Below are 15,098 nucleotides of genomic sequence, written 5' to 3'. Positions count from 1 at the left end.
TAGTTTTTGTCAGACTGCACTGACCAAATTACACAGAAACATACACACACACACACACACACACACACACACACATCCTGCAACATATATCTACATAGTCCATCAAAAAAAATGCCTATATTTTGTCCAAAAATTTGTCTCCTTCTGCATTTTAAGTTCATCACCTTTCCAGAAGAAAATGAGTGGCACATTTCATTTTCATCCTTTGGACTCATGATTTATTATTACATTAATCACAATTCTAAAGCCTTTCAAAGTTGTTTTCTTCAATAATGGTATTATTACTGTATAAATTGTTCTGCTAGTTCTGCTCATTTAACTCTGCATCATTTCATGAATACCTTCCTAGTTTCCTCCAAAATTATCCATTTCACCACTTCTCATGGCACAAGAATATTCCATTACATTTATATGTCACAATTTGTTTAGCCTTTCCCTAATAGAAGGACATTCCTTTATTTTCTAAATTTTGGCCACCATGAAAAGAGTTGCTATGAATATTTTTGTTTAAATAGGTCTTTTTTCCTCTTTCATTTAGGTCTTTGTGTAATAATACGATAGCCCTACCAGTGGTATTGCTGGGACAGGGGGTATGCAGAATGTATTTAATTTGAGGGCATAGTTACAAATTGTTTTCCAGAATGGCTGGGCTGATTCACAGATCCAATAATTATTATACCTGTCTTCCCACAAATGTTTTTCCAACATTTGTCATTTTCCTCCTTTATCATCTTTACCAGTCTGGCAGGTATGAAGTAGAACCTCAAGATTGCTATAATTTGCTTTTTTCTAATTATTAGTGATTTAGGATATTTTTTCATATGATTGTTGATAGTTTGGATTTCTTCCCTTGGAAAGTATCCTTTGATCATTGGCCTGCTGGGGAATGACTCTTAGTCTTATGAATTTAATCAGTTTCTTATATATCGATATCAATATCGATATCGATATAGATATAGATATATCTTGGAAATAAGATTTTTGTCAGAGAACCTTGTTGTAACGATTTTTTTCTCAGCTGTCTGGTTTTCTTCTCATTTGTACTACCTTAGATTTGTTTATGCAAAAACTTTTGATTTTATATTATCAAAATTGCTCATTTTATCTTATGTGATTCTTTCTTTCACTTGTATAATCATGAAGTATTTCTCCTCAAACACAGGGGAATTGTATATGTTTATTGTTATATATGTTTTTTACAATGGCATGTTTGAGTTAAATTTGTTTTGTTATTTCACTGGTAAGTTAATTTGCTCATATATTTGTTTTAGTTTGTATTATGACAATATTATCCCACCTTTCAGAACTATCCCTTAGCTTCCCTTAAACTCAGTTCATGTCAACTCATCATCAAAAGCAGAACCTCTTGCGATTACCACCATCCCCTCCACCACTACCCCCCACCACTCCAGAGACTAGTGCTTTCCTTGGATTTATTTTGCACTTTTCTTATATTGTTTTGTATTTTCTTATTTTTTGTTTAAGTTGGTTCTCTCTGATGAGCTAAACAGCTAGGTGTGGCAGAAGATATCAACTCAGATACTCACTAGCTCTATGACCACGGACAAGTCACTTAATCTCTCTCAAATTCAGTTTCCTCATTTGTAAAATAGAGACAATAACAGCACTTACCTCCCAGAGTTGTTGTGAAGATCAAATGAAATAATATTTGTAACATGCTTAGCATATAGTAGGTGCTTAATAAATGTTTGTACCTATTTTCCATTTCCATGAAAATAACTATATTTCTTGAGAACAGGGATGAATTTGTTTTTATTTTTCTATCTTCAGTTCCTAGCACAGTGCCTGGAACATAGTAGGTACTTAATGAATGTTTGCTGATTGATTTCTACTTAACCATTCTCCTCTTCTACTTCCTCTTTCCATTCAATAGAAGCAAAATTCTAATTATCATACAATAACTCTGAAACTTACCATCCAGTAATCAAAAAATTAAATGGCATTAAAAAAAGCTCACCTCCTTCAGAAATATAGAAGCCTGGCTCTTCCTAAACAAATTGCAGATTTAAATATTCTCAATAATGTAAAAAGTATCCCAAGAGCGTTAGTGCAGTTTTATACTACCAAAGCTTAAAACTGCATTAAGGAGGCAGCTAGGTGGTACAGTGGATAAATCACTGGCCCTGGATTCAGGAGGACCTGAGTTCAAATCCAGCCTCAGACACTTGACACTTACTAGCTGTGTGACCCTGGGCAAATCACTTAACCCTCATTGCCCCACCAAAAAAAAAAAAAAACAACAACAACTTGCATTAAGACTTTGGGGGCACCCTGTATTTAAAAAAGGTCAGGGGAGGACTCTTGGAACCAAAATGAGTGGTTCTGCTTTTACACTGAAGGCTCAGATAGAAACCTCAAATGATTATGCATAATGTTAATCATAGTACAAACAAATCAACTCATGATACATTTAGAAGATTTTTTTCATAAAGAGGAATCTGTACTATAGAGTATCATAGATTTAGAGCTGGAAGGGATTTTAGAAGACATCAACTCCAAACCTGTCATTTTACAGATGAGGAAACTGAGGCCCAGGGAGGTTGTCATGCCCAATGTCACATAGCTAGTAAGTATCTAAGGGAATTTTTTTTTTGCAGGGCAATGAGGGTTAAGTGACTTGCCCAGGGTCACACAGCTAGTTAAGTGTCAAGTGTCTGGGGCCAGCTGGTGCTTTATCCACTATGCCACCTAGCTGCCCCTCTAAGGGAATTTTAATTCAGGTCTTTCTGACTTCCAGTCATCATTACATTGGAAAAGAGATAAGGAATGCATTATAATCACAAGGTGTAGAGGTGGTAGGCTGGAGGGGAAGGCTCAATACTATAACAAAGTATTCTTAAGTGTTCTCTCTCTCTCTCTCTCTCTCTCTCTCTCTCTCTCTCTCTCTCTCTCTCTCTCTCTCTCTCAGTGAGGCAATTGGGGTTAAGTGACTTGCCCAGGATCACACAGCTAGTAAGTGTCAAGTGTCTGAGGCTAGATTTGAACTCAGGTCCTCCTGACTCCGGGGCCGGTGCTCTATCCACTGCGCCACCTAGCTTCCCCTAAGTGTTCTCTCTTGCCATATCTCACTATTAGTCTCTCTGCTCTGTCTCTCTTTGTTTCTCTCTGTCTCTGTCTCTCTGTTTCTGTCCCTTTGTCCCTGCTTTTCTGTCTTTCTGTCTCACACACACACACACACACGTGCCATGAATATTGAATGAAAAATTGGAACCCTTCATAGCAGAAGCAAGGTCAAGTTGCATAGGTTACATTTCAAGTGCCACAAACAGGGAGTAGAGAGGAAGAGAGTGACTTGAATCCACAATAATCCTAAGATTTTAGTGAGAACAGGTTGGCAAAGGTACAGCAAATGGCTAGGGTAAGTTCCAGGCTTGTTGGAATACACTTACAAAGGAGAAAAACAAAAATATATTGCCTGATGAAGTTTTTAAAAAAAGAAGCAGGTGGTGGGACAACATAAAAAATTAAAGAATGGAGGGAAGGTCAGAGAGATAAAAGCAGCATGAAAAACCAAGACAGACTAATAGGGAGAGCAGGGATAGCAATCAATCAATCAATCAATGAAATAAATAGATAAATAAATAGATGGATAGATAAATTAATGAATGAATGAATGGACAGATAGATAGATAAATAAGTAAATAAATAGATAAATTAATAAATAAACTAATTGATTAACTGATTAAAAAATGAATACATACATACATAAATGGATGGATGGAGAGAGAGATAGAGAAAGGAGAGAGACCAAGAGGGCAAATAAGAAAAGGGAAGAACCTACAAACTATAAGGACAAATAAAATTAACAGGAATTGAGATTGCTGTATTCAAAACCATACTCTAAACAAGGTGAAAGTGACAGGGACGAATGAGGAAGGGAAATTAGAAAACTAGAACAGGTAGCAAAAAGCAGCCAAAGCAAGGAGAAAAAGTTTCCTAGGCTAGAAACAAAGGTGAGATTAAACTTCTAATCTGCTACCTTTGAGTTCCTTTGCCTCCATTTCCCCCACCAAACAGGTCCCTAGTCCAACAGGTATCACTGCTCTTGGAAACATATTCCTCTCTTCTCAACTGCACTTTCAAAATTTTAAAATCAAAAACTAAAAACCAGCATTGAGGCAAATACTGACTGCAGAATAAAAAGGAAATGAAATGAGGAACCTGAGGCTATGTTCCCTCTGCCTAAGGTATTCTTTTAGGTTTCTTCCCCATCCTTAGACTAGAGTAGGACAAAATTGATGAGGAACCTGGGAAAATGAAGAGAAAAGAACACAGTATGAGTAGTATTTATTGAATGGTAGAAGATGAAGGAGCCCAATAAGAAATGAGGAATACAAAATAGGAGAAGTTATATTACTAAGGAATAAAAAAACAAAGAAAAAATAGGGAGGATACATTGCCAGGTTTGGTGTTAGACATCAAGTGTTTGACAGCTGTGGGTAGAGTGCTGGTCGTGCAGTCAGGAAAACTCAATCTTCTTGAGTTCAATTCTGGCCTCAGACACTTGCTAGCTGTGTGACCCTGGGCAAGTCACTTAACCTTGTTTACCTCAGTTTCCCCCTTTGTAAAATGAGCTCGAGAAGGAAATGGCAAACCACTCTAACATTTTTGCCAAGAAAACCCTAAATGGGGGTCACAAAGAGTCAGACAAGACTCAAACAATGCAATAAAAACATGAACTATTTGACATGCACAGCTTAAGATGCAATTTTTATGGTTGTTAAAACGTGAACCAAGTAAATAAGAGGACAAAGGCAAAATATTAGCAGTGGAAAATGAAGATAAATTTTTAAATATTTTTTCCTCATGGATACACCCAAGAATCTGTAAAGTTTTTATCTAATAGGAGTTCTGCATTTATATTTAATACTCTAGTGGAGGGCACACTTATTGAATCAAAATAACATCTTCCAGCTAATTGCAGCTTGATGTGAATGCAACCATTTGGTTTTTACTCAGAGAAGCTATATAGTCACCTTTATTCTATGCTTTTGTTTACGGACCTGGGTCAACATCAACATAGGCAACTCCTCCACTGAGGAAGGTTGGCAAGTCATCTGTCATTTATGGTCTTAGGGAGTTGCCAGGGAGCTCTGAAACATTAAGGGAACTGCCCATGGTGAGGTAGATATGATGTGTCTGTGGGGCAGCTAGGAGATGCAGTGGATGGAGCACCAGGCATAGAGTCAAGGAGGACCTCAGTTCAGATAGTATGTGTCTGCATCAGGACTAGCCCTAGACCTGAAAAGGTCATGGGCAAGTGTGCAAGTATACCTAAGCCTACCTGCCATACTGCCTATACCCACCTATTAACCCAGTTCTTCCTTATTCCACTGCTGGCCTGCTTTCCCCCCTATGCCAAACTGGCTGTCAAGCTGAGTTTGTTACTGACAAATAAAGCTGATATTTTGGGTGGGCATTCTATAATAGATCTATAGAGTAAGGACACAGAAAACCCAGGCTAGAGATTGCTCTGTATTGTAATCTTTTCAGATGAGGTTAAAAAATATATATATAATTTTCTCCCATTTCTTTCCCACTCTGAAATCCATTCTGGTTGGATGAATACTAGACCTATGTGTAGCTGAATGGGACAGCTGGAAGATTGGTTCATAGAATGACTACGAAACTTTCATGACCAAGAACTATTTGCATTTCTTGTGAATCCTAAAAATATTATGGAAAATTATATACAACATGAACATTTTCAGTCAATGAACACTGATTTAATTATAAACAACTGGCTTTCAAAGCCTTGGCACCTGGGTACCAAAGCTTAAATCACTGTTTAAAAAAAAATGAAAGTAGCTAGTGACTTCATGTGGGCAGTTGGATGTTGCAGTGGATAGAGTGCTGGGCCAGGAAGACTCATCTTCCTGAGTTCAAATAGGTATCACCCTGGGCAAGTCACTTAACCCTGTTTGCCTCAGTTTCTCCATCTATAAAATGAGCTGGAGAAGGAAATGGTAAACTACTCTTGTATCTTTGCCAAGAAAATCCCAAATGGGCTCACCAAGAGTCAGAAATGACTGAAAAATGACTGAACAACAAGAAAAGTGATTTCACAGTGCACTGTTTTCCCCTTCTCAACTCCATGACCATTTGAAAGTCATCTTTGTCCCTGGTATTTACCTTTTAAATCTAGTAATCACTTTAACTACTTCTCCTCACAAATATAAAACATACTCAGTAAGAAGTTAATCACCCTGCTAATTAGAAGTTAAAAATAAGTTAAATACTCACTCTAAGAAGTTAATTATTAAGAGTTCTTTTGTTTGAGCCTAATGATAATCAACTGCCAGCCTAATTGGTCATAATAAGAATAATTCATATTTACATAGTACATTACAGTTGTTTTTTATAAAATCATCATAATAACAATCTTCTAAGCTAGAAGCACAATTAACATACTTATTAAGAGGACATAGAGAGGCAGTGGGGGGCAAGGGTGAGAGCAGCACCAGCCTGAACATAATGAACATAACCAGGCCAGTGACCTAACCTCTTGGAGTCACAGGGTGGCTCTCTAAGACCACAATTTAAGGATGAATTGCCAATTTACAATTGGCTGATTCTTTCTCTGGCTTCACTCTTCTGTTTCTCTCCCTTTTTTGTCAGTGCAGCATTTTGCAAACATGTCAGTAAAGTGATTATTAGCATCTCTTTCATCAAGCTATCTGAAGACTACAAACAAAAATGTTGGCAACTTTATACTGCAAAAACTATGAGAGCTACATACTTGAACAAAAATCACAAGAGGGTGTTTACATGAAACAGAAGAGGTAAATAATGCCCTTGGAAAATGAAAATTCACCTAAGTTACTGACTCCTCCTCAAAGGGGTGGAGTCTAATTTGGGCACTTTGCCAGCCACTGAGCTAGGGAATTAAAAAGAACATTGCAGTTAATGGACATGAAAGGATCTAAAGTGGTTGTTTTCTTTGCATTCACATTAGTTTACTAGAAGGTCTAAAAATTAATATAAATTAGGAATGGATTCTTTTCTTATTGCTCTTCAAATATATTCTGAAAACTCATATGCCTTGCTAATCTTGAATATATACTGGTAATTTTTTTTTTAAACAGGGAGATCTACATAGCCCTCAGAGTCTTTGGGTTCCCAGTAAAACACTATTACTGGGAAATACCCAGCAATGTTAGAGTTGTGGCAGATAAATTCTAATTTATAGAAGTACATGAAGGATTTCATATAACAAGTTTCATACTGGACATGACTTTATCTGTGTTGAGAGTACTGAAGGGCATCCAATCTGGCTGTCTCCAATGACTACTGAATGGGGGTCTAGCTAGGACATTGAAATGGTCCTACCTTGTAAGCATCAGGAATGTTGACAGTCTCCCCATGTTCCCCAACATAGCCAATGATGCCTTTTCCCCAAGGCACCTGCACCTCATTAGAGTTCTCTGTGCTGCTGCAGGGAAGAAATGGGGTTCCAGCATGCACATCAAAGAATTTAGAGACCAGGCTCTTCTTGCCCGAGGCTGTTCCCTCCACCAAGAACAGGGAGCATCTGTCAGCATCCACCATGAGGCAGACGAAGATGAGGATCTTGTAACTGAGACTGGTGAGATCCAGGTCATTGGAAATCTCCTTGACCAGCTCCAGGAAGAATTGGCGCTCGTTGTGCTCCTTGAGGTGGCACTTGTAGTCAATGGCTGTTGGGGGATATTGCGGTAAGTTGACCCGAGACTCCAGCAGGGCGCTGAGTATGTGGGCAGTGGTTGGAGGCAGGGAGCTGGCCTTTCGGAGCAGGGCCCTCCGCCTCACGCTGCTCAGAGGTTCTTGGGCCCGAGATGTCACTTGCTCATCATAGGTCCTATTCACGTGGATGGCTTTGGACCTGGCAAAGCTCTTTCTCAGCTCTTTCTGGGAAGCCCTCCGCTGTAGGCCCCCATCACCACGGCCACTACTGGCCCAGTTGGGGCTCATGGGAACAGTGCCAGAATCTCCCACACCTGGACTGGATTGACTGTTCACAGACTGGACACCAGCAGCAACAGCGGCAGCACTGCATTCTGGGGCCCTGACCTCAGAAGGAAAGTGGCCTGGAGCCGAGACCCTCTGGTTTTGGCCATGTTTCTTCAGCCACTTCTGCACCAGCTCCTGTCTCCCCTTCCTCATCAAATAGTCTTCAAAGAGCTCTGGGTTCCTGTCCAGGAAACTTTCCACCTCGCCAAAGTCCAGGCAAGGAGCTGACATGGTCCCAGCTGTGGGCTGCAGACACCTCTAGAAGACTTGGGCACGAATTTTTACCTACTTCCAGTCAACTCTTAGCCTCCACATGTTCCTACCCACAATCAAGCACCACGAACTCAAACAGGACCTTCCTTTGCCAGCTTGTGGGTCATGTGGAGCAAAGAAATCCCAGCAGGCAGGTTTCCTCGCCTTCCTCCAGCTCAGAGGGTGGATCGAATAGGATCCCCAGCTAGTCTTCCTTTCATTGCACTCTGGGCTCACAGGTGCCCGGAGCCGTCCTGCTGCCGCAGCTGCTGTTTGCTTCTAGTCTTAAAATATAGGGGAGGCGGGGGGAGTGCGGAGCTAGCTAGTTGCTGCTGCTGCTACTGCCGCTACTGCTGCCGCCCTTGCTTCTGCTGTTTCTGCTGTTGCCGAAACCGATGAGTGGACCACAGTGAAGGCAGTAAGAGGACTGAAGCCTAGATTTGCGGGAGGAGCGGGGGGGGGGGGGGGGGGGGAAGACACGCCCCTGAGTGAGGGAAAGGGACTGGAGAGAGGGAGCAAGGAAGAAGGATGAAGAGCCCAAGTCAACAGCCAGAGACTATGGCAAGCTGACGCTCCATTGGGAGTCAGTATCCACCGAGACAAAATCCAGGGGGATCGGGATGGATTTTCTGCTTGGAATGGAATTAGGAGGAGAGCAAAGAAAGAAGAGTCTTTTTCTGACCTCCTTCCTTCCTCTCCTCGCCTTTTGCAGCCCCCTCCTCTCTTCTCTCCATTCTAACCCCCACCCCTCACCGGTTATTCAGCAGTATTTGTTGCAAGGGATCCCGGCGGGAGCACAGCTGGGACCTTAAGAGGAAGTGTTGGTGTCTTACAAGGAAATCAAAACCCAGAGGTTATTGCCCGTGGAAATGAAGATGGACAAGGGGAGGTAGGGCTATTTTGTTGTTGTTGCTTTGTTTTGGGAGGGGAGGGGGAGGGGGAGAAGAGGAGGTGATTAGAGGTTATTCACTTGCCAGATTAGAGTAGCTCGATAGCATTCTGCACCTCCCGAGTACTCAAGAAATATTCATTGAATTAAATTTCCCCCAAAGTAGCAGATAAAGTTCTTTGTGCAAGTTGTTCGTGTAGCTTGTAGAAATTCATTTACCGTGAAGTAAAAGGGAAACGGTGTTTACCAGATAAACGCATTAGGGGAAGCCTAGCTCAGGGTAGGATAATATACTCACTGAAGAGGAAGGGTTTGGGGAGGGGGAAACGAGAAGAAGGGGGAGAAAGAAGGAGGTTTTTTCTCCCAATGCTCTCTATTTCTATGGTTTCTTTCTTCTTCCCTCCTGAATGACTTGCCCTGTACTCGTTCCATTTCATCCCCAAGCCCACTGTCAGATGTTCTTTTTCTCCCTGCGTGTCTTTCTCTCTTTCTACTGCTTTTATGTAATGAGTTTGATTGTTCCTTCTCCAGCACTTCCCTGAACCTGGCTTCTCTCTGCATAGGTAGGGGTCTGATTTAGAAGAGGTTTTCTTTTTTCAAATATAACTTGCAAGTCTTAAGCAATCCATGGGGAAGGGAGGAGCGTGTCAGAGAAGTGGATATTTGCAGGCAAGTGATTCTTGCTCCCAGCACAGGGAGCAGATCAACTCTGACCTTCCACCAGGGGAAAAAGCAGACAGGAACAAGACTATTAGGATCAGTCTTAAATGATCCCAGTGAATGAACTAATAGATCAGATCAACATCCAGGAAATGGAAGGTACATCTATAATGATATGAAAGTAGTAAGAATTCAATCAATATGTTTAGTATTGATCTGCCCCCTGTTCCTCCCTGAAGAATTCTAAATAGCCAAAATTGAGGCCCACCAGAGCCATCTTGGGGGCCTGACAGTGGGATCCAGTGACTGAAAGGGCTTTGAAGTTCTATATTTGTTCCTCTTGAACCTTTAGGAGGGTCTAAGAGGGAAAAGAGTGTCACTTGTTTGAAAGCTCTGTATTTTGGGGGTTTCTTGGAAAAGAAAAGAGATATAGATACAGAGTGGGGAGAGGCCAATGTTGGAATGTCCATCTTTTGAAAGCACTGAGTTTGAAATCAGAAGATTTGTATTCAAATCTCTGCTGTAGCTAGCTATATAACAACTCATTTAGCCACTGTGTGCCTCAGTTTCTTCAACTGCAAAATGAGTGCAGTGGACCAGATGATTTTTTAAGGCACCTTCCAGTGTTTAATTCTATTGTATTATATGCTATTTGGAGTCACAGAACTAATTGGATGAAACTTCTCCCTAATTCAGTTCTTAGTCTCAATAATATTGTTAATTAGTGAAGGGCAATGGGTGAGGTGAGAAATCCAGGACACACTGGGGGAAATCAACTTAATAGTATTTTGATGGCTACAATCTGCTAAATCCCCTGCTTAAAGCCTTAAAGTTTCCAAACTGCTTTGGGTCCTCACTTGATTTTCACTGAAAAGTGCTTATTTTTCCATGGGGGAGATGGGGAAGACCCAGATGATTGATGACATTGCCTCAATTGACATTTCCACTTCATTCTCAGATTCTTGAAGGAAATCCAGCCCAAGCAGAACAACTCATGTGACTCAAAAGATTCTGCCACGGCTGTCATCACTGCTGCTGTCATTGATGTCTTGCTACTAAGTATTTTCCTTACCCCTACGCTACCATTTTCCTGCCCTAGATAATAATTTTGATGGTTCTATGTACATCTATCCTCAGATGTTAGAGGGATTTCAGGCATGTATAGGTCCTATAATCGATTCAGTAACAAGTTTTTATTAGGCAGTTACTATGTACCTGGAACTTGGCTAAGACCTCAGCATACAAAGAAAAGGCTTAAAAAAAAAAAAGATTCTGCCCTCAGGAGGCTTACATTCTAGTGAGGAGACAGCATGCATACAAATATTTATATACAAAATACAGGGGGCAACTAGGTGGTGCAGTGCATAAAGCACCGGCCCTAGGTTCAGGAGTACCTGAGTTCATATCGGGCCTCGGACACTTGACACTTACTAGCTGTATGACCCTGGGCAAGTCACTTAACCCCCATTGCCCTGCAAAAAAAAAAAAAAATACACAGAGAGTAGATACAAAGTGACATTAGAGAAGAAGGCAGGGGGTGTGAGATAGGATTCAGGAAAGAGACTAACCCAGTCATTGTAGCAAAGTTACTGAGCCTGTTACCTTGACACAAGCTTTAGAGCTAGAAGGCACCTGAGAAACAATTTAATTCAACCTCTTCATTTTACCGATGAAGAAACTGAGGTCCATTGGAGAGAGGAGTTAACTTACCCAAGGTCACACCAGTAGTGAGGAAGCTAGTATTTAAATCCTGATTCCCCAACCCAAGATAATAGTTAGAATTTATTTATAAAGCACTTAAAGTTTTGCAATGTAATGTTATCTTATTTTATCCAAACAATAACTCTGCTAGGTAGGTACTATTGTTCCTATTTTATAGTTGAAAAAACTGAGGCAGACAAATGTTAAGTGATTTACCTAGTATCACACAGCTAGTAAGTGTTTGAAGTTGGTTTTGAACTCAAATCTTTGTGACTCTATATCCAGTGTACTATCCAATGTGCCAAGCAACTTCTAATCCTCATATCTGCTCCCTTTCCATTACAACTTCTAATTTCATTGCTAATTTTAAAAGAAATACCATTTGCCTTTGAACAAAGGATAACCCTATATATGGGCAGCTAGGTAACACAGTGGATAGAGAATTGGCCCTAAAGTCAGAAGGACCTGAGTTCAAATCTCACCTCTGACACTTACTAGCTGTGTGATCCTGGGCAAGTTGCTTAATTCCAATTGCCTTAAACATCTGGGACCATCTCCAGTAGTTCTGATGTATATCTTGCCACTGGATCCAAATGGCTCTAGAGGAGAGAGTGAGGTTGGTGACCTGGCACAGCCCTCCCTCATTTAAATCTAGTTCAGTGCAAGTCATGACATCACTTCCTGATGTCATGGTCCTCCTCAAGAATGAAGGACAAACAACAACACTACATATGTCATACCTTTAAGATAAAAATGTTAGACAGTAAAGAATATCTAGATGTGCATTAAAAATACATAAAATACAATGTAAAATTTACTGTAAAAGTTATTTCTTTCCATTCCAATAAAAATATTTTATTCATTTTTATCATCATTTCTTTGTCATCATGAAGAGAACAATGATGATAAAAATGAATAAAACTAAAAGTATGATTAATAGACTACCCAGGTTTGACATGTCATATTTTAAGGAGAATTTCACCTCTTTGTTAACCATTCATTCTAGTTGTGTCCAACTCTTTGTGACCCCATTTGGAGTTTTCTTGGCAAAGATATTAGAGTGTTTTGCCATTTTCTCCTCCAGCTCATTTTACAGATGAGGAAACTGAGGCAAACATAATTTAGGGTTAAGACCGAGGTCACACAGCTTGTAAGTGTCTGAGACCAACTTTAAACTCAAGAAGATAAGTCTTCCTGATGTCAGGCCTGGCACTCAATCCACTGTACCTCCTAGCTGCCCTATTATCACCTCTTTTTGGACCAAAATCTTAACAACAAAAACAAAAATCACAGAATCTCAGAGTTGAACAGAAGCATAGAGTCCATCTAGACCAACTCATAACTGAACCAGAATCCTCTCTATAATAGTCCCAGAGTTGTTTTCTGTTCTTCTTTTGAAGATCTCCAGTAATGAAGAACTCAGAACCTTCTAAGGAAGCCCATCCTAAGTTTAGATAGTGGCAATTATTAGGAAATGTTTCCTTATATTCAAACACATTGTGATGCTCAAATAAGATAACAGATAAAAAGCACTTTGCAAGCTTTAAATGAACATATATATATATATATATATATATGCAGACAGACACACGTACACACATATATAGACATATATTGCCTATTAATATTAATTATTATTTAGGAATAGAAGTAGTCAGAGGAGGAGGAGGAGTATTCTCTAGCCTCCATGCCTGTGTGGTGATGACTTCATTTCCTGAGCCTGCAATATGTATAGATTAATATAAAGAAGTGTGCCAGTAAACATTTTAATAACCACTCTCTGGACAAAGACAAAAAGTGGAACAGCCCTTCCCTCAAGGAGTTGACCTTCTTTTGTCAGAGACATCATGCACATATATAAGTATGTACACAATAATTGTTAAGTCTACTTAACATTCTTTCTCTTTAACCTTGTCTATTCTTTTTGAATAAGGTAAATCCTTCCAGAGCCACCATTTTCCATATGTGGGTTTGTAGGTTTCATCCAACTAAGTGTTAGTGATATCTGTGAGGTCAAATTTGTTGTTGTTGTTCAGTCCTGTCTGATTCTTGGTGACACGATTTGGAGTTTTCTTGACAAAGACACTTGAATGATTTACCATGTCCTTCTCCAGCTTATTTTACAGATGAGGAAACTGAGACAGAGAGAGTTAAGTGACTTACCCAGGGTCACCTGGCTAGTAAGTATCTAAGGCCAGAATTGAACTTAGGAAGATGAGTCTTCCTCCCTCCAGGCCCGGCACTTGATCCACTGTACCAACTAGCTGCCCAGGTCAAATTTATCCCTATGTCTTAGGATCATCTTCCTTTTTGTCCATTCTTTGTGCTTTTCTATTGATATCTGAGGCCTGGTATTTGATTGCTTTATCCTTTCTTGGAGTTTTCTCCTGTGCGCTTCTTCTGCTATTATTCTTTCTAATTTGGTTGTTCTAAAACAACAATGATCATGGTATAGGAAACTCCTAGTGAGGAAACTCTCTCCACAAATGAAAATCAATGATTGTTTTACAACTGAGAGCATCAGAGAGTTGCCTGGTATTATACAGCCTGCATCTCAAAGTTGTACTTGACTTCAGTGCAGATATAAGTGAATCTGAGGTTTTCTCTCAATCTACTACTACTACTACTACCACTAGTATTTATAGAATACTTTAAGGTTTGCAGAGAGTTTTCAAATATTTCATTTTTATCTTCACAACCACCATGGGTTATAGGTGCTGTTGTTAACCACATTTTACAGAAGAGGAAACTGAGGCAAACAGAGGTTAAGTCACTTGCCCAGTGTCACTCACTTAATGAGTATCTGAGGAAGCATTCAAACTCAAATCAATTTGACTCCAGCTCCAATACCAGATCTAATATCCCACCTAGCTGCCTTTATATATATATAAACTGCCTCTCAGTCTTTCTAGGTTGTAGCCATTCTGTTATCTAGGTTGGTATGTGTTGTGAGAAAATAATGGGATTTGGCAGATACTCAAAGGCCCACCTGGATATTAATCTAAACTGATTGAATTAAGTGAGAGAGATTGACTTTGCTGATTAACCTACTTAAAGTTAATTAGATTGTAACCACACCTGGCCAGCACTTAAGAAGGTATTCTTCTCAGAAGCTAAGGACTTTGAACTCAACAGGAGACCACATTCAAGTCCAGTGAACCAATGGATTTGGATGATGCTACAAATCAGCTTGAAGCAGTGTGTAAGGACTACCTCTGCTCCAGACCTATAAAAAGCTTCCACACTCAGTTTGCTCCTGCAGTTCGTGGTTGAAGCAAGCTCATGGTGGAGGACTTGAGAAAGAACCAAACCAGGCTGGAACTCTAGGCTAGATAGGCCTTTTCTTAACTTTCTGAACTCCACGTGTTCTCCTTTTACAAATACCTGGTATGCTTTAATAAATGCTTAATGCCCAAAGACTAGTGCTAAAGCTTCTAATTTAAGGTGACCACACATTTAGATTTTAAATATGACAGTGTGTACATGCAAATGCACATATATGTGCAAATATATTCTGCTAACACCACTTCTGTTTCTGTCTCCGTTGGTCTTTATTATAAGACCGTCTTAGCATGTAACCCTGGGC

At 40.0% G+C, this 15,098-nt stretch overlaps 1 protein-coding gene across 1 annotated transcript in view; it reads right to left on the bottom strand.

Moving 5' to 3' along the window:
• The window catches only part of PDE11A (phosphodiesterase 11A), a 487,311-nt gene extending 478,637 nt beyond the window's left edge, over positions 1-8,674 (bottom strand). The window contains exon 1 of the mRNA XM_043996785.1: positions 7,351-8,674. Coding sequence (XP_043852720.1) covers positions 7,351-8,241 — 891 coding nt within the window. The 5' untranslated portion in view covers positions 8,242-8,674. The remainder of the gene's footprint in view (positions 1-7,350) is intronic.
• Between the last annotated feature and the right edge of the window lie 6,424 nt (positions 8,675-15,098).

The sequence above is a fragment of the Dromiciops gliroides genome, chromosome 3 (assembly GCF_019393635.1).
Source record: "Dromiciops gliroides isolate mDroGli1 chromosome 3, mDroGli1.pri, whole genome shotgun sequence".
NCBI lineage: Eukaryota > Metazoa > Chordata > Mammalia > Microbiotheria > Microbiotheriidae > Dromiciops > Dromiciops gliroides.
Note: the sequence above shows the minus strand (reverse complement) of the source record. Positions and strands in the feature narration are given on the sequence as shown.